The sequence below is a fragment of the Mus caroli genome, unplaced genomic scaffold, assembly GCF_978045245.1.
Source record: "Mus caroli unplaced genomic scaffold, Mus_caroli_1 scaffold_16, whole genome shotgun sequence".
In the NCBI taxonomy this organism is placed as follows: Eukaryota; Metazoa; Chordata; class Mammalia; order Rodentia; family Muridae; genus Mus; species Mus caroli.
In genome coordinates, this window is record NW_028227271.1 from 56,765,001 (window position 1) to 56,788,672 (window position 23,672).

The 23,672-nt window shown below is 36.1% G+C and overlaps 1 protein-coding gene and 1 pseudogene across 3 annotated transcripts in view; both read left to right on the forward strand.

The window, feature by feature from the left end:
* The window catches only part of Csmd3 (CUB and Sushi multiple domains 3), a 1,262,970-nt gene that overhangs the window by 1,117,737 nt on the left and 121,561 nt on the right, over nucleotides 1–23,672 (forward strand). For all 3 annotated transcript variants that reach the window (XM_029469819.2, XM_021183659.3, XM_029469820.2), the window contains 7 exons: nucleotides 6,741–6,859; nucleotides 7,397–7,466; nucleotides 11,308–11,424; nucleotides 13,400–13,609; nucleotides 19,485–19,673; nucleotides 20,941–21,118; nucleotides 21,929–22,074. In XM_029469819.2, coding sequence (XP_029325679.1) covers nucleotides 6,741–6,859; nucleotides 7,397–7,466; nucleotides 11,308–11,424; nucleotides 13,400–13,609; nucleotides 19,485–19,673; nucleotides 20,941–21,118; nucleotides 21,929–22,074 — 1,029 coding nt within the window. The remainder of the gene's footprint in view (nucleotides 1–6,740; nucleotides 6,860–7,396; nucleotides 7,467–11,307; nucleotides 11,425–13,399; nucleotides 13,610–19,484; nucleotides 19,674–20,940; nucleotides 21,119–21,928; nucleotides 22,075–23,672) is intronic.
* Nucleotides 13,898–18,112, forward strand: LOC110310710 (ribosome biogenesis protein WDR12 pseudogene; annotated as a pseudogene).

Here is a 23,672-nt window from a genome sequence, read left to right on the forward strand (position 1 = left end):
ATTCATGATGACTGCCAATAACAAAGTTGTTGTAAGATTTGGAAAAAACAGGGTTATTTGAAGGTCTATCCTTTCAATAATTATAGGGCTAGACTGAATATCCAGAATTACAAAAATACTACCCAAATCCACAGATGCCCAGAAATTTATCTATTTGACTGTATCTTATCATCAAAGCTTTGACTCAGCACAGTTATTTGATTGTTTCTGTCCTGAAGCAATTTGCTTAAGTCTCAATGCATTAGGCTTTAATGAGCTTACTTTTACAATCACTAAAAATGCTCTCTTCCCTTGAGCTAATTACATAATTGATTATTTGAGAAAAACAGGGATTTTAAGATTAATTATATTTTTACTCAGTGTAATTTTCTTGTTGTCACTTCTTCTGCACACCAGTGCCTCATAAAGTATACAATGGAGAAACACTCCACACCCAAATTTCATTACTAACATTTGTCATTTCTAATTTTAATTGCCATTAACACTGAACATTTCCCATGAAATAAGGATAGTTAATCTTTATGGATACATTTCATCCCTTAACCTAAAAACAGTTACAGAATAATTATTCTCTACTTTTTTTCCTGATCATCTTGTTGACTGTCTCCATTTTGAAGACACTTTACAGTTTTACCCTGTTCTGATATCTTTATAGACACTTCTAGTTTTATTTTAAATAAACAACACCATTCTTGCTCCCAGGGTTTTCTTACCATAAAGCAACCAACACTTTCCCTGCCTCAATAAAAAGATGCTTCTTATTTTCAGCCAGTATAATGCTGAAGGATTTTAAATAGTTTTATTTTATGTTAAATTTATTTTCCTTATTTGCATAATTCTAACGTACCACATGACGTCTATTTATTTACAAATAAGTACACTTTCACAACAGAAAACCCCTTAAGAAGGTCATCTGAAATTCAAATCAACATGGTCTGTGGTTTATGTTTTACACGGAAATCATGTTGATGTGTGTGATCTGTGTTGCTATGGAAGGACTATGCTTTATCTGGAGACCATGTTTAGGTCCATGGTCTACATTAAGGTTTGTGTCTAGAGAGGTAGCTGGGGGACATGTAGATGTCGGTTGACCATTCTGATGCTGTTTTGGGCAAGAAAGCATCTTTTGTATTGGTATTGATAATTGCAGACTTATAGTTGAGAATGATGACAACAAAGAGTTCTGTGACAACCTTTACTCAAAGTTTCTCAAAATGAAATAGTCTAGTCAGAACACCAATGCAGAGTCCTTAAAAATTGTCACAGCATTGAATGATCATTTTGATGTGTTCTTGGGTTTGGTTTACAAGGATTTATATTGAGTGTTTTTGCATCAGTGTTCATAAGGGAAAATGGTCTGAAGTTCTATTTCTTTGTTGGGTCTTTATGTGGTTTTGGTATCTACGTAAATGTGACTTCATATGACAAATTGGGTAGTGTTCCTTCTGTTTCTGTTTTGTACAATAGTTTGAAGAGTATGGGTATTAGGTCTTATTTGAAGGTCTGATAGATTTCTGCACGTAACCCATCTGGTCCTGGGAAGTTTATTTATTTTTTTATTTATTTTTATTTTTTTTTTGTTTTTTGTTTTTTGGTGTTTTTTGTTTTTTTTTTTGTTTGTTTTTTTGGGTTTTTTTTTTGGAGACTTTTAATGACTGCTTCCATTTCTTTAGAGGTTATGGGACTGTTTAGATGGTTTATCTGATCCTGATTTAACTTTGGTACCTGGTATTTTTGGCCCCCTAGGCCACACTAAATAGGTTCCTGAGTGGGAGGCTGAAGCTGTAAGGGAGGAAACTGTGAGAAGAAAAAAGGAGACCAAGACAGATTCTGATCAAGGCCCAATGTTTGCTAAGAGTCTGCATATAAAGGGGGAAAGCCCATCCCCTGCCATGCCAGGCTTCTTGATGCTTTATTGCCAGGTTGTTAGCACTGAGTCTGCTAGAGCTGTTAAGCATTAGGTTGCCAATTCAGGTTGTTAGCTATCTCAGGAAGACAGGTTCAACCTCTCAGCAGGTAGAACAGCAGAGGTGACAGAACAATAGAACCATCTATGTCAGAAGATTCCACCCTAGGTGGTCTCATTCACAGTGGCAGAAAAGGGCTGAGTCAGCTTGCTCAAGGCTGGGGGAGGCTATAGTATGTGTCTAGAAAATTGTCCATTTTATCCAGATTTTCAAGTTTTGTTGAATATAGGCTTTTGTAGTAGAATCTGCTGATTTTTTTAATTTCCTTAGTTTCTGTTGTTATGTCTTCCTTTTCATTTCTAATTTTGTTAGTTTGGATACTGTCTCTCTTCCCTCTGGTTAGTCTGGCTAAGGGTTTATCTATCTTGTTGATTTTCCCAAAGAACCAACTCCTAGTTTTGTTGATTATTTGTATAGTTCTTTTTGTTTCTATCTGGTTTCAGCCAAGTTTGATTATCTCCTGCCATCTACTCCTCCTGGTGTATTTACTTCTTTTTGATCTAGAGCTTTCAGCTGTGCTGTCATGCTGCTAGTGTAAGCTCTCTACAGTTTCATTTTGGAAGCACTCAGAGCTACAAGTTTTCCTGTTAGCACTGCTTTCATTATGTCCTATAAGTTTGAGTATATTGTTTCTTCATTTTCATTAAATTCTAAACAGTATCTAATTTCTTTCTCTCTTTCTTATTTCCTTTCTTCTTTCTTTCTTTCTTTCTTTCTTTCTTTCTTTCTTTCTTTCTTTCTTTCTTTCTTTCTTTCTTCCTTTCTTCCTTTCTTCCTTTCTTCTTTTATCAAGTTATCATTGAGTAAAGCAAGAGCCTCCCAGGAACCCACAGGGATGACATTAGCTGAAATACCCCACAAAGGGGAGGGAGAACCTGTAGAGACCAATTCCAGTGTTTAGACATGGTTCCCCAGTTGAGGAATGGGGCCATCCACCCATCTCAAAAACGCTAACCCAGAGTTGCACCTGTCTAAAAGAAATACAGGGAGAAAGAGTGGAACAGAGACTGAAGGAAAGGCCATCCAGAGACTGCTCCACCTGGGGACCCACCACACATGCAGACACCAAACACAGACACTATTGCAGAAGCCAAGAAGTGCTTTCTGACAGTAACCTGATACAGCTGTCTCCTGAGAGGCTCTGCCAGATCCTGACCATACAGATATGGAGGCTCACAGCCAACCATCTGACTGAATACAGAGACCCCAATCACGGAGTTAGGGGAAGAAACAAATGACTCAAAGGGATGCCTTATCTGGTATCCCTCACTTGATGCTCTGTCTTTCTGCTGGAGGTGGGCTCTATAAGTTCCCTCTCCCTACTGTTGGCCTTTTAATGTAAGGTCCTTTCCTTTGAATCCTGATAGTCTCTTACCTCCCAGGTCTTTGTTGGATTCTGGAAGGTCCTCCGAATCTCCTACCCCCAGAAGTTGCCTGTTTTCATTCTGTCTGCTTGTCTTCATACATTGCTCCTTGAATGGATCCTTAATATACTAACCCCTGTTGAACTTCCAGTCAAACCATGGAGATAAATAGTAGACAGTTGTACAGCTGGGCAGGACTGGGCACCACAAATGCAACAGACAGAGAACTACAGAAAATGTTGTTATATTTTGGGCTTTAATTTTATTAGAAAAATGTGTTTGAATATTGGTGACCATTCTTCTAACCTATTTCATAATACATATTACTAGTTTTCCCATGTGTACTAAAAACAAATAAATACTAACTAAAGGATGTCTTAAAGTAAAAAAGGTTTAATATCTTATACTTTTTGAAAAATAAATTGGTAAGTCTTTAAAAAACTAACCTTGCAACAAGTTTTGCATGTGTTATATTTTTAGACAGTTATGCTTAAAGGTAAATTACCAGTATAAACATAATGAAGGTATTTGAATTATATCAACATCTACTCAGAGAAAACCTTTTGTTTCTTAATGATTTGAGATTTCAATGAAATATGTAATATTCTTGTTTGTGCTTTAATGTATATGAAAAGGGTGAGGGCAGGTATAAGTAGGAGAGAGTGATCCAATAGGAGTCATGGGAGCAGAAGAGTAACAGGGAAAGGCTAATCACTGGGATTAGATAACCTATTTGATGTTTGTTACTAGAAAAGACTGAATTTAACTTCTTTCAGCAGACATTAAGTTCCTACAGTTCTTCATTTAAGGGTGGGCCTTGTATAATTTACCAATCAACTTTGTCATATCAACTGGTTTTGTCCTTGTGACTATGTTGTTGATCTGACCATATTTTTGACATTTCATAATGTAATTTGCCTATCATTTATAAAAAATGCTAACACACAACAAACATCCTGGGCTTTTGGTCCTCAGAAATTTTCTTTTCCCTCTGATACCATGTTCTCTGCCCCTTAGTTTATGTGAAGATACAGTAATTAGCATTTATTCTCCCACAGTAAACGTTCTTTCTATCTTTGCCCACAATGGTTTTCATCTAGTACAAACAAATTTATTTGATGAATACTGAGGGCTCCATTTATAGTGGGTAGGTTTCAGCATTTATAATAAAGTCTGCAACTATGTTCCATTAGGAAAATGTTAGTCCTCTAAAGTTCATGACCTCACCAGTCAACAATAGCTTGCTTTATAGCGCTAGGCATGAACTCCTACCTAAGAATGAGTAACTCCAGGATTGGACACCCCTAAATTTATGTTCCATTATTTGGATCTTCGGGCATTTCTTGCCACGTTTGTCATTATTGCTTTTTGCAAAAATAACAATGGATAGGGATATTTATTGCTTTTCTTCCTTGGAAACTTGTATTTCCTAATATTATAAAAGCTATTCCTCGGAGTGGAGATTTTCATGTCAGTTCCATCCACATTCCTTCAAAGTATATGATGTTTTCAGCAGTACGCTCTTGGGTTCACGTTCTGTTCTTGGGCAACAAGAACAATGACAATTGTTGTCTCTACAAGTCCATGATCAACAACTGGAAGTGAAGTTTCCCATTACTGGCAAAGGGGTTTATATTTCGTAGTCTGTGGCTCTTGAGTGAACATTATCACCCAAAATCAATTTTAACTACGAATATATGCACACATATATACTTTTACTAACTATAAACATATTTAAAACATATTATCTTATGGCCTTTTCAAACATCCTTAGGGCTATTTATCCTCTTTTCCTACTCTACCCTCTCTCTCATCCTCTTCATCACCCTCTGTATTGACTTCCCTCACACATTTCCAGTTGAACTTCAGCCACTATTATTTCCTAATTCCTCCTTCGCGACATCTGTGTCCTATCATTTATTATTATGTGAGAAAATATGATAATATGCATTTAAAATTAACAAATAAAATTCAACTTACAACTAATATTTTAATTATATGTAAAATGTTGAGCAGATCAAGATATAATTCATAAATTTAAAAGTCCATTCTATATGCAAGAAGAAACAGCAAATGACTTGTCACATTTTGCTAAGACTGTTTTACAAATAAAAATTCAGTCATACCAACCCCCATTCTCTTTAGGTGATAGTTAAGGAGAGAAATTAGGGCTTGTGACACAGTAGACCAGTGCTCTACCATTTTACAACACAGCATCTGACAGATATCTCTGATATTTTCTTTTCAATTATCTAGTTTGGTAGCATTAAAATCAGTCTGCCTTTGCTGTCAAGATTAGCCTTGAAATTCTGTACGTGAGTGATGTATCTACTCAAATTTGTACATAGTTCTAATGTAGATTATCAGATTACACTTTTAGTTTCTTTTCTTGCCACAATAGACTATGTGCTGTATCCCCTTTTCACTGAGATAGTTTCTCTTTTTTAATTTATAATTGTCATTTAAAATAGTTGTTTAGTTTTATTTCCCTATAGAAGATAATTAAGTCAAACTTAAAACAGAATATGAATAAAATCATGACTATTTTCAAATTCAAGTGGCACACACACACACACACACACACACACACAGAGAGTACCTGGTCCAAACACATGCAGACACTGTGCTTGCTGCAGCGGTCTCTATGAGTTCCTATGACTTTTTCTCACACTGATTTAGAGGGTTTTATTTTCTTTCTGTCTTTGAATCCTTGGAGCTTGTAGTTTACTGGAATTTCTGAGAATGTAAATGGCTGGGTTCCTGATTTTTGTGTATTCTCTTGAGTTCTTTTCCCTTTCCTAAGAGCTAATTTCTCTCATCCAACTTCAATGTGATAATTTTTATTTCATCTTATATTTTCTTATATTTTAAAAAGATGAATAAAAGTTAATGAGTGAATGAGTCAATCAGTCATAACTAGCCACTAGGGTAAGGCTAACAACTGTCATTATGCCTATTGGGAGAGGGCAAATCAGTAGAGTAAAACTGGGGTTGTCAAACATTAAAGCAGGTCTGATGTTCAGGAGTAGAAAGACCACCAAATAATATCCATTTTGTTTTTGGTATTTGCTTATACTTTGGTATTTTGTTTTTTGTTTGTTTCTTTGTTCGTTTTGTTTTGGGGGTGTGGCTTATTTTATTTATAGATTTTGTGGAGTTGGTTGTATTTGGCTTTGGTTGTTTGTATTTTTTTTTTTTTTTTGAGAATTTAAAATTGGGTGTGTAAGGAGGGAAAGAATATCTGGAAGGACTTGGCAGAAGGTAGAGTATGATAAGAATATATTTAAATTTAAAAATCCTTTTAGATAATGAAATATAATTAAGACTATAATTTAGGCAATTTAATATGCATAAATGAAATAGCTATACATCGAAAGTTACTTATATTATTCTCATTAAATAATTTTAGCAATTGGTTTGGATTCTTGTCCTGAGCCACAAACCCCAAGCAGTGGAATTAAAGTTGGAGACAGATACATGGTTGGTGATGTGGTGTCATTCCAATGTGATCAAGGCTATTCTCTTCAGGTAAGTCAGTTTTAAAACTAGTGTGTTATCAAGACTCTATAATATCATTATCCTATAGGATATTTAAACTACATGAAAAATTTTAGTCTCCTAAGTTCAATATGATTATAGATTTTATTTAGTACAACTATAATATAGTTTAAACATTAAAACATTTTTATACAATAATTTTGTGACAATTCTTTATGTGTCTCATTTTGCATAGTCTAACAAAGTATTATAAAGCACTACATACTTAGTCATTTCAGCTATTTTGTTAACTTATAGATCATCCTTTGATAGGAAAATATTAAAACCATAATTCTATACTTAAATATGATGAATTTCTATCAAGATTTTGCAGTTTTGATTTCAAAATTTATTTTAAGTATGTAAATTTACCTCTCTTAAGTAATATTAAAGCTCACATATGTAGTATGACATGAAACAGGATTAATGTCTATATGTATGTCATGTATATACTACATTAAACTGTCAGTATGCTAAGATCATCCAATCTTTTATAAGTGTGTACTGAGCTGCCCTGCCTTTATGTAGGGTCATTCTCATATCACATGTATGCCTGGACCTGTAAGGAGATGGAATTATCCAATCCCCATTTGTTTGGGTAAGTTCAAAGACAGATGATTTTATGTAATTTCTCAAATTTAAGAGTTTCACTTTATAATCCATGTTCTAATGTATTCTTGTGTTTTATGTATTTCATGTAAATGTTATTTTGCTATCTACAATTAACTTTTCATGATTTTAATATTTTACAACTTTTAACCTAAAATACAAAACAATGAGTGAAAAACATATAGATATTAATAGAATATATTTGTTTTTATTCATATGCCATTTTTTACTATGACATAATAAGAAATATCTCAGAGCAATAAGTAAATATCCTACTGATAACTATCAATTCAAGGTAAAAACTAACAGTAACACTTAAATTAAGGTAGAAAATTTACATTTCATTATTTATTTATTTATTTTTTTAATTTATAGTTTTTAGAGACAGGGCTTCTATGTGTATCCTTGGCTGTCCTGGCACTCACTCTATAGACTAGGCTGGCTTCAAATTCAGAAATCTGCCTGCCTCTGCCTCCCAGTGCTGGGATAAAAGGTGTGTGCCACCTCTGCCTTGCTACACTTTATTTTATATGTTGATATTATATGCAACTACATGAGATACTTATCAGACTTTGAGATCCAACATTAGTATATTCAAATATTAGCTCAATACAAAATAGCTTTTCTTGGGTTTCTCTTTGGTCTTCTGCTGTATGAGATAACACTTTTTGCCTCAAAGATTTATTTTAACATTATTGGACAGAATGTGTTTAAAGAGTTTAGATCTGAATGTGGGCCGCACAGACTTGGTGGTAGCTATTGCAGTAAAATACAAGTTAAAGGTTTCAAATTAATGTGTGGCTGCTTTTAAAAAGTTAAGAAAGATGATTATAGGATATTTACTGACTATTAAAAATGTGTCATATAGAAATATATATATATAAGAATGTGTAAAACAATTCACAGTATGATCACATCTTTATCATAAAGAAACACTCATGAAAAGAAAGAAAAAAACATGAATTAAAATTATGGTCTGAAGCTGGAAGATTTTAAAGGCGGTTTTCTTTATTTTTAAATTTTGTTGTATTTTTATATACTTTAATAAAGTGTATTATATATAGCAGAAAATTAATTTAAAATGTTGTAAACAAAAAGGTGACCAGAAATAAAAATGTAGTGAGTAATGTTTGGTTAATTTTATTTTTTACTCTGCTAAAATGATCTGTTGAAAGCAATTTCAAGGAGAGGAGGCTTATTTGGTTTACACTTGCAAGATACAGCTCACCATGGTGGGGAAGTCAGTGCAGGACGATGAGGCATCTGGTCATGTCCCATTACTGCCCAAAAGTAGATATGCTCATATAGCTGTTCCTTTTTATGTAGTTCAGAGCCTCAGCCACCAAAATAATGGTATCCTCATTAATTCAGAGTAGATCTTCTCAGTTCAAATCGTCAAATTTAGTAGTACTTTCCAGAAAGGCTGAGAGGTTAGCCTAAGCAGTACAACTTAACCACCTAAGTGATTCTCGACTCTTTAGATTTGACAGTAGTAAGTATCACAAGCAGCTTGAAGACAGATTTAAAAATTGAAATGCAGAAAATCAAAGTACAGACTAAAGCAAATTTAAGATATAATTGATGTCAATGTCCCAATATAACCTATTTTCTTTTCTTTTCTTCTTTCCTTCTTTTTTTTAAAACTCTTTAATCTTTTTTTTTAACAGTCCAGTCTTTACCCACATCCCTATACACCCTCTGACTTCTGACTGTTTCTCATCCCATACCTCTTTCCACCTCCCACCCCCCTTTTCCAAGAGGGTGTTCCCCCCCCCCCAAACCTCCCCACCTCCTGGGGCCTGGAGTCTCTTGAGGATTAGGAACACCTTCTCTCACTGAGGCCAGACCAGGCAGTCCTCTGCTGTGTATATGTTGGGGGCCTCATATCAGCTGGTGTATGCTGCCTGGTTGGTAGCTCAGTGTCTGAGAGACCCTGGGGATTCAGGTTAATTGAGACTGCTGGTCTTCCTATGGGGTCACCCTCCTCCTCAGCTCCTTCCAGCTTTTCCCTAATTTAACCCCAGGGGTCCCTGGCTTCTGTCTATTGATTAGGTGTAAGTATCTACATCTGACTCCTTCAGCTACTTGTTGGGTGTTTTGGAGGGCAGTTATGCTAGGCTCCTGTTTGTAAGCTTACACTTAAAGCATCAGTAACTGTCAGGCCTTGGGACCTTCCCTTGAACTGGATCTCAATTTGGGCTGGTGGCTGTACCGCCTTTCCCTCAGGCTCTTCTTGATTTTTTGCCCTGCAGATCTTTCAGACAGGAACAATTATGGGTCAGAGCTTTTGAATGTGGGATGGCAACCCCATCCCTCCACTTGATGTCCTGTCTTTCTACTAGAGGTGGACTCTATAAGTTTCCTTTCCCCACTGTCTGGCATTTCATCTAAGATCCCTCCCTTTGAGTTCTAAGAGTCTAACCTCCCAGGTCTCTGGTACATTCTAGGTAGTCCTCCCACCTCCTACCTCAAGATATTGCCTGCTTACATTCATTCTGCTGGCCCTCAGGGCTTCAGTCCTGTTTCCTGCTCTGCCCCCCAATGCCTGATCATGTTTCCCATTTCCCCTCCCTGTCCCCTGTCCCACTGAGATCCTTCCCTCCTTCTGCCTTAGTCTGATTGATAAAATCATTCTTATTACAGCTTATTAGTTATCAGACTTGTGATACACATTTTTTAAAAAATGGAATAGTGAATAAACTTTTATAGGTTGTGTTAAAGATTCATTTGATGTCACGATCAATGGACTGACAATTCAGAGAGAAAAATCTTTTTAGAGCTTAATTGTAATACACATTTGAATGAAAAATTTATAAGCTTGTTGAATTTATATGCATACATAAATAAAGGGAAAATATATGTCCGTGTATATATGTCAGACTAATTTCTAATACCACACATAGATAAAATATTTTATGGATTTGTATTTATAAAATGCAACACGAAGTTTAAATATGTAGCTCGTGCCTATCTTAAAAAGAAATTACAAGCAAGTGTTTAGGAAATAGTCATAAAATTCAACATCATACCCAACAATTAACTGTCTTGTATTTATATGTCACCTAAGAAAGCATGCTAAATCTGGCTTTACAGCAAGGAATATTTTCTAAGATAAAAATATACTTCAATATACATTAAATAATTCCATCTACTTTCCATACAAAATTAAATTTGCAAATTTCCATTTTAGAATGATCTCTTAGATTGTCAAGAGTAAAGCCACTCCATAGGGATTCCAAAATAAGCATATTTGTTATCGCTGCCCAATTTTTCAAATGCCTGCGTTTTACTGTGCTTGTTTATGTCCTGATCTTTTTAGAATAAAATGAAACCAATAGTTTCTTAAAATTCTTCATTGAGCCTTCTTATGAACAGGGGAAAATGGTTGTGAAAGTGTCTTCTTTTAACAGGGCATGAAGAGCTGACCCAGTTGGCTTTATTTTAGTTTAAATTGCATCACCTTTGGAATGACTAGACACAGTAGTCCGATGTTCTTAAAGAAAAATAAGCTGCATGATTTCTTGCCACTGCTGAAAAAGACTCGTCCTTTGCTTAAGTGTACTCATTGTGAGCAAACTGGTACTTGCTAAGCAGTAATTGACTTAAGCTGCACTTGGTTTTTTTTCTGAGTTATTATGCCTTTTGTGCTGGTTTAGAAACATGAGTTATGAATCAACTAGCGTTTGCTGAAGGAATTGGGCCTATATTTAATTTTCTCAAATAGTATTACCTTAGATACCTTTTGAAGACTTAAGGTGACTTTGATACTTTTCAAATACAAAGATATATTTCATAATTCTGCTTTCTATGAGAATTCTATTGTTTTGCAGCTCAGTGTGGAGGTGCAATGTCAGACTTCAGTGGTGTGATACTCAGTCCTGGTTTTCCCGGAAACTACCCCAGCAGCTTAGATTGCACATGGACAATAAAGCTGCCTATTGGCTTTGGTATGTATAGGTATATGGAAGACATTCCACTATTTATCAATGCATTATTAAGAAGATGCATATAGGTCCAATATGAGTATATGTTTACAGGTTAATGTTTCATTATGAGTACATGAAATAATGTATATTGAGGAATATAATTTGAGTAATATTTGCCTCAGTAAAATGTATTTTACTATCACAAATAAGGCTACTATGAACATAGTAGAACATGTGCCCCTGTGGCATGATGGGATATCTTTTGTGTATATTCCCAAAAGTGGTATAGTTGGGTCTTCAGGTAGGTCTATTTCCAATTTTCTGAGGAATCTCCAGATTGATTTCCAGAGGGGTTGTACCAGTTTGCAAGCCCACCAGCAATGGAGGGATGTTCCTCTTTCTTGACATTCTCTCCAACATGTGTTCTCACCTGAGGTTTTGATGTGTTTGGTGTAAGGTGGAATCTCAGGGTCATTTAGATTTGCATTTCTCTGATCACTAAGGACCTTGAACATTTCTTTAGTTGCTTCTTAGCCATTTGAAATTCCTCAGTTGTGAAATCTCGGTTTAGTTTTATACCCCATTTTTTGATTAGGTTGTTTGGTTTTTTTTTTTTTTGTGATTAACTTCTTGAGTTCTTTATATGTTTTGGATATTAGCCTAAAGTGGGATCCAGCTCAAGGGGAGGTCCCAAGGCCTGACACTATTCCTGAGGCTATGGAGTGCTCACAAAAAGAGACCTATAATGCCCTCTGAAAGACCCAGCTAGTATGTGAAAGAGTCAGATGCAGATATTTGCACCTAACCAATGGTCAGAAGCAGCTGACCCCTGTTGTTGAATTAGGGAAGGCTAATAGAAGCTGAGAAGGGCTATCCTGTAGCAGTCTCAAGTAATCTGAACCCTTGAGATCTCTCAAACACTGGACCACTAAACAGGCAGCATACACCAGCTGATATGAAGCTCCCAACACACATACAGTCGAGGACTTCTGGGTCTGTGTTCATTCAGAGATGATGCACCTAACTCTCAAGAGACTGGAGGCCTCAGGGAGTTTAGAGGTCAGGTGCGGGACATCTACATGGAGACAGTGGTGTCGGGAGGAGGTATGGGATATGGAACAGTCAGAGGGTGGACAGGGGGTAGGGCAAATAAAATATGGAGTATAGAAAATAAATTAATTAAAAAGTATATTTTACATGGACTATTTAAAAAATTAAAGATGTATGGATGTTTTTGTTTGTCTCTTATTTTAAATGATACATAAATACTAAATGCATGGAATATCATGTTTCAAAGTATGAGTATTTTGTGGAATGGGTAAATTAAACTAATGTGTGTTATGTCATTATGCACAGGGCTTTATTTATTTGACTTTTTTATAGTGGAATCATTTAAAATTTTATTTTCTTAGCAATTCTAACAACATGCTAACATATTATTATCTCTAGTCATCATGTTGAAAAATCATCCTGATAAGCAAGTAGTACACAGATAAGTATTTCAGTTTCTGGTACTTATTGAATTTATCACACTATCTTCATAAGTAAGTCAGAATGTACATGTACAAATTAGTGTTAAATATCTAACATTTGATTTAATGGTTTTTAAATCTAAGAAAATGAGCTTGAGAATGTACCATGTACTCACTGAAGAATTTTAGCAGAGCTATGAGTTTTGGATAGGCTGAAAACTCAAAAGTTCAGACCTGTTGTTCTTGTTTTCTTTTCTTTTCTTTACTGGAAGTCTCATGTAGTTTCAGCTGGGCTTGTACTTACTGTACAGCCTAAGAGCTTTGTACTCCTAATCCGGCTGCCTCCATCTCACAAGTACTATAAGCATGTGCTGCCATGTACAAATCTTGAGACTATGTTTTCTGAAATAAATGGAAATGTATCTGAGTACAAATATGCAAATATATTTGTTATGTTGCTGTTTATATGTGTATGCAGTATGGCAAAATATCAAGTAGTATTGTGTTTGCTCTTTCTTCTTTAGGTGTACATCTCCAGTTTGTAAATTTTTCTACAGAAACCATACATGATTACCTGGAAGTACGGAGTGGATCCTCTGAAATTAGTACTGTTATTGGACGACTTAGTGGTCCGCAAATACCATCTTCTCTGTTTAGCACAACCCATGAAACCAGCTTGTATTTTCACAGTGACTATTCTCAAAACAAACAGGGATTTCATATTGTGTATCAAGGTAAGATGAATTATAAAATAGGAGGGTATAGTGCCTTTCAGTTTTTTTAACTAGGGTTAGTTTTGGGAGAACAGTGTTGGAGAGTTTATGCAAAGCCCTGGATATCATCTCAGGAGTTATTTGACTTAGTTATAATATTGCTATCATTGTCTTAGAAGACAAAAGAAGCTAAAACCAAGCAAGCTTCAATTAGGAGGATAAACAACAATCATGTGGCAGTCTACCTTAGAACCCCTTGATTATCAACGCATACATTTTTGTGGAGAAGTGTTGTGTGTATATTCAGCCATGGCAAAACTCCAGGCACGTTTCTACACCAATAACAAGAAATACACAGTAGATGATGTTCCTTTCTCAATCCCTGCCAGCTCTGAGGTTGCCAATCTTAGTAACATTATCAATAAATTGATGGAGACCAAAAATTAACTCCAGAAACATGTCGAGATTGATTTTCTTTTTTTATGATTTTTTTATTAGGTATTTATTTAATTTCCATTTCCAATGCTATCCCAAAAGTCCCCCACACCCTCCCCCACCCACTCCCCCACCCACCCACTCCCACTTCTTGGCCCTGGCATTCCCCTGTACTGAGGCATATAAAGTTTGCATGACCAATGGGCCTCTCTTTCCACTGATGGCTGACTAGGCCATCTTCTGATACATATGCAACTAGAGACACAAGCTCTGTGGTGTACTGCTTAGTTCAGATTGTTGTTCCACCTATAGGGTTGCAGATTCCCCCCAGCTCCTTGGGTACTTTCTCTAGCTCCTCCATTGGGGGCCCTGTGATCCATCCAATAGCTGACTGTGATCATCCACTTCTGCATTTGCTAGGCCCCGGCATAGTCTCACAAGAGACAGCTATATCAGGGTCCTTTCAGCAAAATCTTGGTAGTGTATGCAATGGTGTCAGTGTTTGGAGGCTGATTATGGGATGGATCCCCGGGTATGGCAGTCTCTAGATGGTCCATCCTTTCCTCTCAGCTCCAAACTTCCTCTCTGTAACTCCTTCCATAGGTGTTTTGTTCCCAATTCTAAGAAGGGGTAAATTATCCACATGAGTTTCATGTGTTTCTCAAATTGCATCTTATATCTTGGGTATTCTAAGTTTCTGGGCTAATATCCACTTATCAGTGAGTACATATCATGTGAGTTCTTTTGAGATTGGGTTACCTCACTCAGGATGATGCCCTCCAGGTCCATCTGCTTGCCTAGGAATTTCATAAATTCATTCTTTTTAATAGCTGAGTAGTAAGTACTCCATTGTGTAAATGTACCATATTTTCTGTATCCATTCCTCTGTTGAGGGGCATCTGGGTTCTTTCCAGCTTCTGGCTATTATAAATAAGGCTGCTATGAACATAGTGGAGCATGTGTCCTTCTTACCAGTTGGAACAACTTCTGGATATATGCCCAGGAGAGGTATTGCTGGATCCTCCTGTAGAACTATGTCCAATTTTCTGAGAAACTGCCAAACTGATTTCCAGAGAGGTTGTCCAAGGTTGCAATCCCACCAACAATGGAGGAGTGTTCCTCTTTCTCCACATCTTCATCAGCATCTTATCTTAGTCATTCTGACTGGTGTGAGGTGGAATCTCAGGGTTGTTTTGATTTGCATTTCCCTAATGATTAAGGATACTGAACGTATTTTTCAGGTGCTTCTCAGCTATTTGGTATTCCTCAGGTGAGAATTCTTTGTTTAGCTCTGACGCCCATTTTTTAATGGGGTTATTTGATTTTCTGGAGTCCACCTTCTTGAGTTCCATATATATATATATATATATATATATATATATATATATATATATATATTGGATATTAGTCCCCTATCTGATTTAGGATAGGTAAAGATTCTTTCCCAATCTGTTGGTGGCCTTTTTGACTTATTGACTGTGTCTTTTTCCTTACAGAAGGTTTGCAATTTTATGAGGTCCCTTTTATCGATTCTCGATCTTACAGCACAAGCCATGGCTGTTCTATTCAGGAATTTTTCCCCTGTGCCCATATCTTCAAGGCTTTTCCCCACTTTCTCCTCTATAAGTTTCAGTGTTTCTGGTTTTATGTGGAGTTCCTTAATCCACTTAGATTTGACCTTAGTACAAGAAGATAGGAATGGATCAATTCACATTCTTCTACATGATAACCACCAGTTGTGCCAGCACCATTTGTTGAAAATGCTGTCTTTTTTCCACTGGATGGTTTTAGCTCCCTTGTCAAAGATCAAGTGACCATAAGTGTGTGGGTTCATTTCTGGGTCTTCAATTCTATTCCATTGGTTTACTTGTCTGTCGCTATACCAGTACCATGCAGTTTTTATCACAATTGCTCTGTAGTTCAGCTTTAGGTCAGGCATGGTGATTCCACCAGAGGTTCTTTTATCATTAAGATGAGTTTTTGCTATTCTAGGTTTTTTGTTTATTCCAGATGAATTTGTAGATTGCCCTTTCTAATTCGTTGAAGAATTGAGTTGGAATTTTGATGGGGATTGCATTGAATCTGTAGATTGCTTTTGGCAAGATAGCCATTTTTACTATATTGATCCTGCCAATCCATGAGCATGGGAGATCTTTCCATCTTCTGAGATCTTCTTTAATTTCTTTCTTCAGAGACTTGAAGTTCTTGTCATACAGATCTTTCACTTCCTTAGTTAGAGTCACACCAAGATATTTTATATTATTTGTGACTATTGAGAAGGGTGTTGTTTACCTAATTTCTATCTCAGTCTGTTTATCCTTTGTGTAGAGAAAGGCCATTGATTTGTTTGAGTTAATTTTATATCCAGCTACTTCACCGAAGCTGTTTATCGGGTTTAGGAGTTCTCTGGTGGAATTTTTAGGGTCACTTATATATACTATCATATCATCTGCAAAAAGTGATATTTTGACTTCTTCCTTTCAAATTTGTATCCCCTTGATCTTCTTTTGTTGTCGAATTGCTCTCGCTAGGACTTCAAGTACAATGTTGAATAGGTAGGGAGAAAGTGGGAAGCCTTGTCTAGTCCCTGATTTTAGTGGGATTTTTTCCAGCTCACCATTTACTTTGATGTTGACTACTCGTTTGCTATAGATTGCTTTTTCGTGTTTAGGTGTGGGCCTTGAATTTCTGATCTTTCCAAGACTTTTATCATGAATGGGTGTTGCATTTTGTCACATGCTTTCTCAGCATCTAATGAGATGATCATGTGGTTTTTGTCTTTGAGTTTGTTTATATAGTGGATTACATTGATGGATTTCCGTATATTAAACCATCCATACATCCCTGGAATGAAACCTACTTGGTCAGGATGGATGATTGTTTTGATAAGTTCTTTGAGTTTGATTTTCTTATCAAGGGCCAGTTTCTTCTAATGCCCTTGGTTAAACACATTTCATCAGAAGAGGTTGTGGAACTAAAATATGTGGAAAAATACGCCACTCCCTAGTCAGAGCAGTGCATATTCCATGATGACTGGATCAGCTTAACTAAAGGGGCAGAAGAACGGATTCTGCCTGTCTGTTTCTAATGATAAGTCTTCTAGGATCCTTTGAAGGGAAGTCATTAAGAACAATTGTGGGACATACAGATGTTGTGAAAGATGTGGTTTGGGTAAAAAAAAAAAAAAGATAGTTTGTCCTGCTTACTACAGACTGTCTGGATGGAGCAGACTATTCTCTAATGGGAGTGGAATGTAGAAAGGACCAAAGTGAAAAAGCTCTGTACTGCTGCCGAGGGCATGCTGGGAGTGTGGATGCCATAGTAGTTGATAGCTTGGGAACTAAGTTTTGCAGTGACTCCTGGGATAAGATGCTAACGATTTGGTCTACAGTCCCTAGCGATGAAGAAGATGAAATGGAAGAACCCACAAATCGACTAAGAAAAAAAAAAAGCCAAAACAGAAAAATTGGGACTAACAAGAACACCCTTGGGGACCCTCTCTGGCCACACAGAAGCAATTTTCTCAGTCTTATGGACAGATTCTGAATAAATCTGTAGTGCATCTTGAAATCACACAATTATAGTGTGGGATGTTGAGTCTGGTGGTCTTAAGTCAACTCTGACAGGAAATAAAGTGTTTAATTCTATCTCCTATTCTTCCCTTTGTAAATGTTTGGCATCTGGAAGTATAGACAGGCATATTAGACTATGGGATCCCCGAACTAAAGATGGTTCTTTGGTGTCTCTGTCTCTCACCTCACACATAGACTGGGTGACATCAGTGACGTGGTCTTCCCATGAACAGCAGCTGGTCTCAGGCTGGTTAAATAACATTGTGAAGCTATGGGATACAAGATATTGTAAGGGTTCTCTCTATGATCTAGCTGCTCATGAAGCAAAGTTCTAAGTGTGGACTGGACAGACACAGGGATACTTCTGAGTGGAGGAACAGACAATAAATTGTATTCCTACAGATATTTCCCTAGTACTTCTGATGTGGGGCTTGAATATGAATGGCTAATAAGAGAAAAAAAGTCATGCACTTTTATCATACAATTTTTTTCTCCTGAGAATTCAAAATACAAATAAGAAAAAAATTAAAATTTCAAAATCATAATTGACTTAAGCAAGGGAAAATAATTAAAATATGAATGGTAGACATTGAGAATAGGTTTTCATTTTTAAATGAAACTGAACATTATCAAGTTATTATTCATCTTATATTGTAAACAAACTTATTTAGAGATACAATCATATTGTTTTGTTATATTACCATTAGAATATAAAGCAAACATATAGATGGCAAGATAACATTAGGCCCATGTTCAGGAAAACATTAAATGATTTTTGAACAAGATATTTATCTATTCCCCATTTGAGGAAAGGCTATAGGTTAAGTTGAGCTTAGATTTAAATCCCAAGTTTCCATATTAAAATAAGCACAATGTAAGTCGTCTCCATTTCCTCAGTAGCATACATTGTTATGAGTAATATATTCTATAAAGCACACACCCTGGAAATGTACAACTATCTTTAATTTTGAAGAAATTAATTCTTTAAAAATAAATATTTTTTTTTCTCCTGGGATTCAAGAAAACCCAGAGCCATGTGTGTGGTATACTTTGAATACCTATTTTACATGTATGAGTATTTTGCTTTCCCACACATATGTGAACCACCTGAGTGCCTGATGTAGAATATAGCTAGAAGTGGCATTGAATTCCCCAGAACTCATGCTACCAATTGATGCAGTTCATCATGTGTGTGCTCAAACTCTTAATGATACAGCTTCAAATAGTTTTAGGAATTCATGAAGTTTGTAATTATAAAATGGATTCATCACTGCTTACAAAGCATGTATAATAGGAAAGGAAATGGGGAAGGCTCTGCAATCAATGACAAAGTAATGTGCAATATTACCTTATACAAGATGAACAAAAGAGTAAGAAAATGCATTTTAGTTAAAAATTCACAATAATCAAAATTTAAATTCAGCAGAGATTTTCAGGTTGTTCATTTAGAGAAAATACTTTAAAATGGAAAATATGAAGAATTAAGGTTACATGTATGTAGTTATTTTACAGATGGTTCTATGTACAAGTGGCATAACCAAGAAGCAATTGCATTCTATTTAGAGAATCAGAATATGTTTGATTAAAATTGTGGCTGTAAGAAGAGTTTACGTTTCTATTCATGTTCATAATTTAGATAAATTGCTCCAGCATGTAAGGAAGCTGATGCATTTTTGTGAATTATCATTTTAAATATGAAAATTATAGATATGAAAAGACATTCTCATTACACTGTCTCTGATAGCCTTTACCATAAACTCAAATTAGTATTTATAAAATAACTAACCCTGAGCAGTATGCTATTAATTGCTAAGTTACAAATAGCACCCATTTTTGGTCTCTCAAATTCAGAGAGGTAAATGCCCTTCTTTCTCATTTTTTTCTTCCAGCCTATCAGTTGCAAAGCTGTCCTGATCCTCGCCCATTTCGAAATGGGTTTGTAATTGGAAATGATTTTACTGTGGGTCAAACCATTTCATTTGAATGTTTCCCAGGATATACATTAATTGGTAACTCAGCTCTCACATGTCTTCATGGAGTTAGTCGGAATTGGAACCATCCACTGCCAAGGTGTGAAGGTAAGCTTTTAAACTGAAATTTTCTTCAAGATGATGCTATTTGTTAGAAGTTATGAGAGTATGGTTTTGCTTTCAACTGAGGAATTTTTAATAACTAAAAAAGGTAAATAAAATCACATATTGAATGCAGATTATATTAATGGCAGCAATATTTTAATTTACTTTTATTAGATATTTTCTTCATTTACATTTCAAATGCTATCCCCTTTCTTAGTTTCCTTTCTGAAAATCCCCTGTCCCCTCCTCATTTCTCCTCCTCCCCAACCCACCCACTCCTGCTTCCTTGCCCTGGCATTCCCCTATACTGAGGCATAGAATCTTTGCAAGACCAAGGGCCTCTTCTCCCATTGATGGCTGACTAGGCCATCTTCTGCTACATATGCAGCTAGAGACACAAGTCTCACCCACCATGTGTTTTCTTTGATTGGTGGTTTAGTCTCATGGAGCTCTGGAGGTACTGGTTACTTCATATTGTTGTTCCTCCTATAGGGCTGCAGACCCCTTCAGCTCCTTAGGTATTTTCTCTAGTTCCTTCATTGGGGACCCTGTGCTCTGTCCAATAGATGACTGTGAGCATCCACTTATGTATTTGCCAGACACTGGCAGAGACTCCCTCACAGGTGACAGATAACCTTCAACTGAGAAAATGAGCAAAATTTGTTAACATTTTAGACACTTTGAAACTTCTTTTGTGTTTATGTGATCATCAGAGGATGTTCATCTTTTTAACATCAGTATTGTAAACAGAAAATCAAAATACAGTTATTTAATTTGAGTGACTATTCTATAGAAATACTATTGAAAAATTTTAAAATGCAATATGTCTAGGGCATACATATGTATGTATTATGAGAGAAATTTGTGTGTGCATTGATGAACATTATATCAAATGAGTAAAGAGCTTTGTGATCACCAAGGACAACAAATATGTCAAAGATCTCATGTGGAAAACTTTTTTAAAAATTACTATATTTTGTACATTCTTACCAACGAAGGTAGAACAAAACTAATGCACTATAACTGCCTTAAAAGTTTGATAGCTAAACCAGGTGTGGTGGTGCACGCCTTTAATCCCAGCACTCGGGAGGCAGAGGCAGGTGGATTTCTGAGTTCCAGGCCAGCCTGTTCTACAAAGTGAATTCCAAGACAGCTAGGGCTATACGGAGAAATCCTGTCTCGAACCCCCTGCCCCCCCAAAAAGTTTGATAGCTTTGCCATTTATCTAGTTCATTATTTTCCAACATAGCTCATGTATCTCTTTCCATAGCTCTTTGTGGTGGGAATATAACTGCAATGAATGGTACCATTTATTCTCCTGGATATCCTGATGAATATCCAAACTTCCAAGACTGCTTTTGGCTCGTAAGAGTTCCCCCTGGGAATGGGATCTACATCAATTTTACTGTTCTTCAAACAGAACCCATCTATGACTTCATTACTGTATGGTAAGTCAGTACTGTTCTTTTTGATTGACTAAATTATGAAAGGGAATAAAGTCAAGATAAAAGCAAGTCACAGTTCTCTATTACAAACTACCATCTGACATTTGAATGGCATAACTGAGAGTCAGTATGGTTTTGTTTTCTTTTGATGTTTTAAATGAGATAAATATAATAAATATATTATAGAACGTAATCCCATTAAGTAGCAAAAGCCCATGGCTGAAAATGTGTATTGTAGACAACTACCAGAAATGTTTAAGGAAGTCCTCTATTTATAAAAACTGGTGAAATTTAAGATCTCTGTTCAGATCATAATTATATTATATGCTTTTTAATTTCTTGTCATAAAAAATTATTATCCAGTAAAATAATTAGACTGTAATTGTATCAATTGGAGTAACTTTGTTAAAGGTACAAAGAAAACCTCTGAATTAATCAAAGACAAAAACACTGTGTGAGTTTCAGGAGCACTAATTATAGCAGTCTGAGTCTGAAGACTGCTGTCAAAGAAAGTAACAGAGGACAACATGAGCTTTAAGAGATTCTTAGTAACTGCTGAAAACTAAATTGATTACAGTTTATATTGGTTCATTTGTTTAGGTAAAAACATAACCCATTTCTAATGCTTCATATTTTAGGATTTTATTATTTGTGTAGGTGCATGATGTACCAATAGCATTTTTGATTAAAGGATTGTTTTACTTTGCTCTTAAAGTAATGATAAGTGATTGTATGCCGCACCTTCATGAAATTCATTTAAAGCTCTGTAAATCATCAGTATCATTCTCTCCTTCCCAAACTCTTGTCTAATAGGGATGGACCTGACCAAAATTCACCCCAAATTGGTCAATTCAGTGGCAATACTGCTTTGGAATCAGTATACAGCACTTCAAATCAAATTCTAATCAAATTCCACAGTGACTTCACAACAAGTGGCTTTTTTGTGCTCAGTTATCATGGTTGGTATTATCTAAGTGTTTTTATTTCATTTGGTACCATTTAAATTGTCCTGGAAAATTGAATGTAATATATCTTTATCCAATGATTGAAAATGTATTAAAATCTGACACTTTGATCATCACTGCAACTTATGCATTTCAAACACATTTACTTGCAAACCATGACCTCCTCTAAGTACTTAGGGATATTAACGTGTGAGCAAATGGCTATAGGAAATAAATCAGTCAGTAATTACCCAGTGGAAAATAATCATTTTGCATGGAAACCAATAAAAGAGAACCAGCTGTTCATATTTTACTGCATGTAATTTGGAGACAGCAATAGATTCTCTGAACAAAAAAAAATGTTTAATCTAGTCAACCTGCTGCGAATATTTCTAAAATTAGCATCTAATATCTTTATGCTCTGGATCACATTACTCATTCATTTAAACTCTTGTTTCAAATCGTATCTGTGCAAGAATCTTACAGTTTTTGCTGGTGATTCCAGATCATTAAGTTCATAGCTTTTATCCCTACGAAGTACTTTAGGAGTTTCAGTTTTATTTGGTTATACAGAATTGTTCTGTGTCTTACCTTCAGAGCATTAACTTTGTGAGAAGATATTATATTTTTCACAGAAATCTCCCTTCATATCTATTTGCTTCAAATTACTTTTATTCATTACAGATAAGGAATGTTTATCTATCTCTTTTCATTCTTAAAAATATTTATTTATTTTTATTTACATCAGAGCACAGCCACCTTCCTTCCCCTCTTCCCAGTCCAATCTTTACAAAATCCCTATCGCCATTACCCCTCATTCTTCTCAGAGAAGGGGAGCCTCCGGCCTTGTGTACCACCTCAGCATAGATCATCTAGTCATAGCAGAGCTAGGCATATCCTCTCCCACTGAGGCCTGACCAGTCAGTCCAGGTAATAAGAGAATCTAATGGCAGGGAACAAAGATGGAGACAACCCCCATTTGACTTGTTAGGAAAACCACATAAATGACAAACTGCAATTTTGCAACAGATATGTAGGGGGTCTAGGTCCACCTCCTGATTGTTCCCTAGTTGGTGGCCTAGGCTATGTGAGCCCTTTATTCCCAGGTTAGTTGACTCTTGAGTATCTTATTAGGGTATCTTTGACCTCTCTAACTTGATCACTTATATTCCCCACCCTTCCACAAGACTCCCCAGGGCTCCAACTGTTATTTGGCTCTGGGTCTCTGCATCTGCCACAGTCAACTGATGGATGAAGCCTCTAGAGAGTCAGTTATGCTAGGTTCCTATCTCCAAGCATAGTAGAGTATCATTAATAGTGTCAACGGTTGGCTCTCTCACATGGGATAGTTCTCAAGTTGGGGGAGTCATTGGTTGGCTGTTTCCTCAGTCTCTGCTCCATCTTTATCACTGCATATCTTGTGGGAAGACAAATTATGCTTTGAAGATTTTGTGGGTGGATTGGTGACCCCCTCACTCCTCTGGAAGTCCTGCTTGGCTAGAGAAGGTGATCATTTCAGTCTCCATATCCCCCTCTAGTAGGTGTCTAAGCTAGGGTCATCCACATAACCTCTCCATACCCTCTCCCATCCCAGGCCACCAGCTAGTCACCAG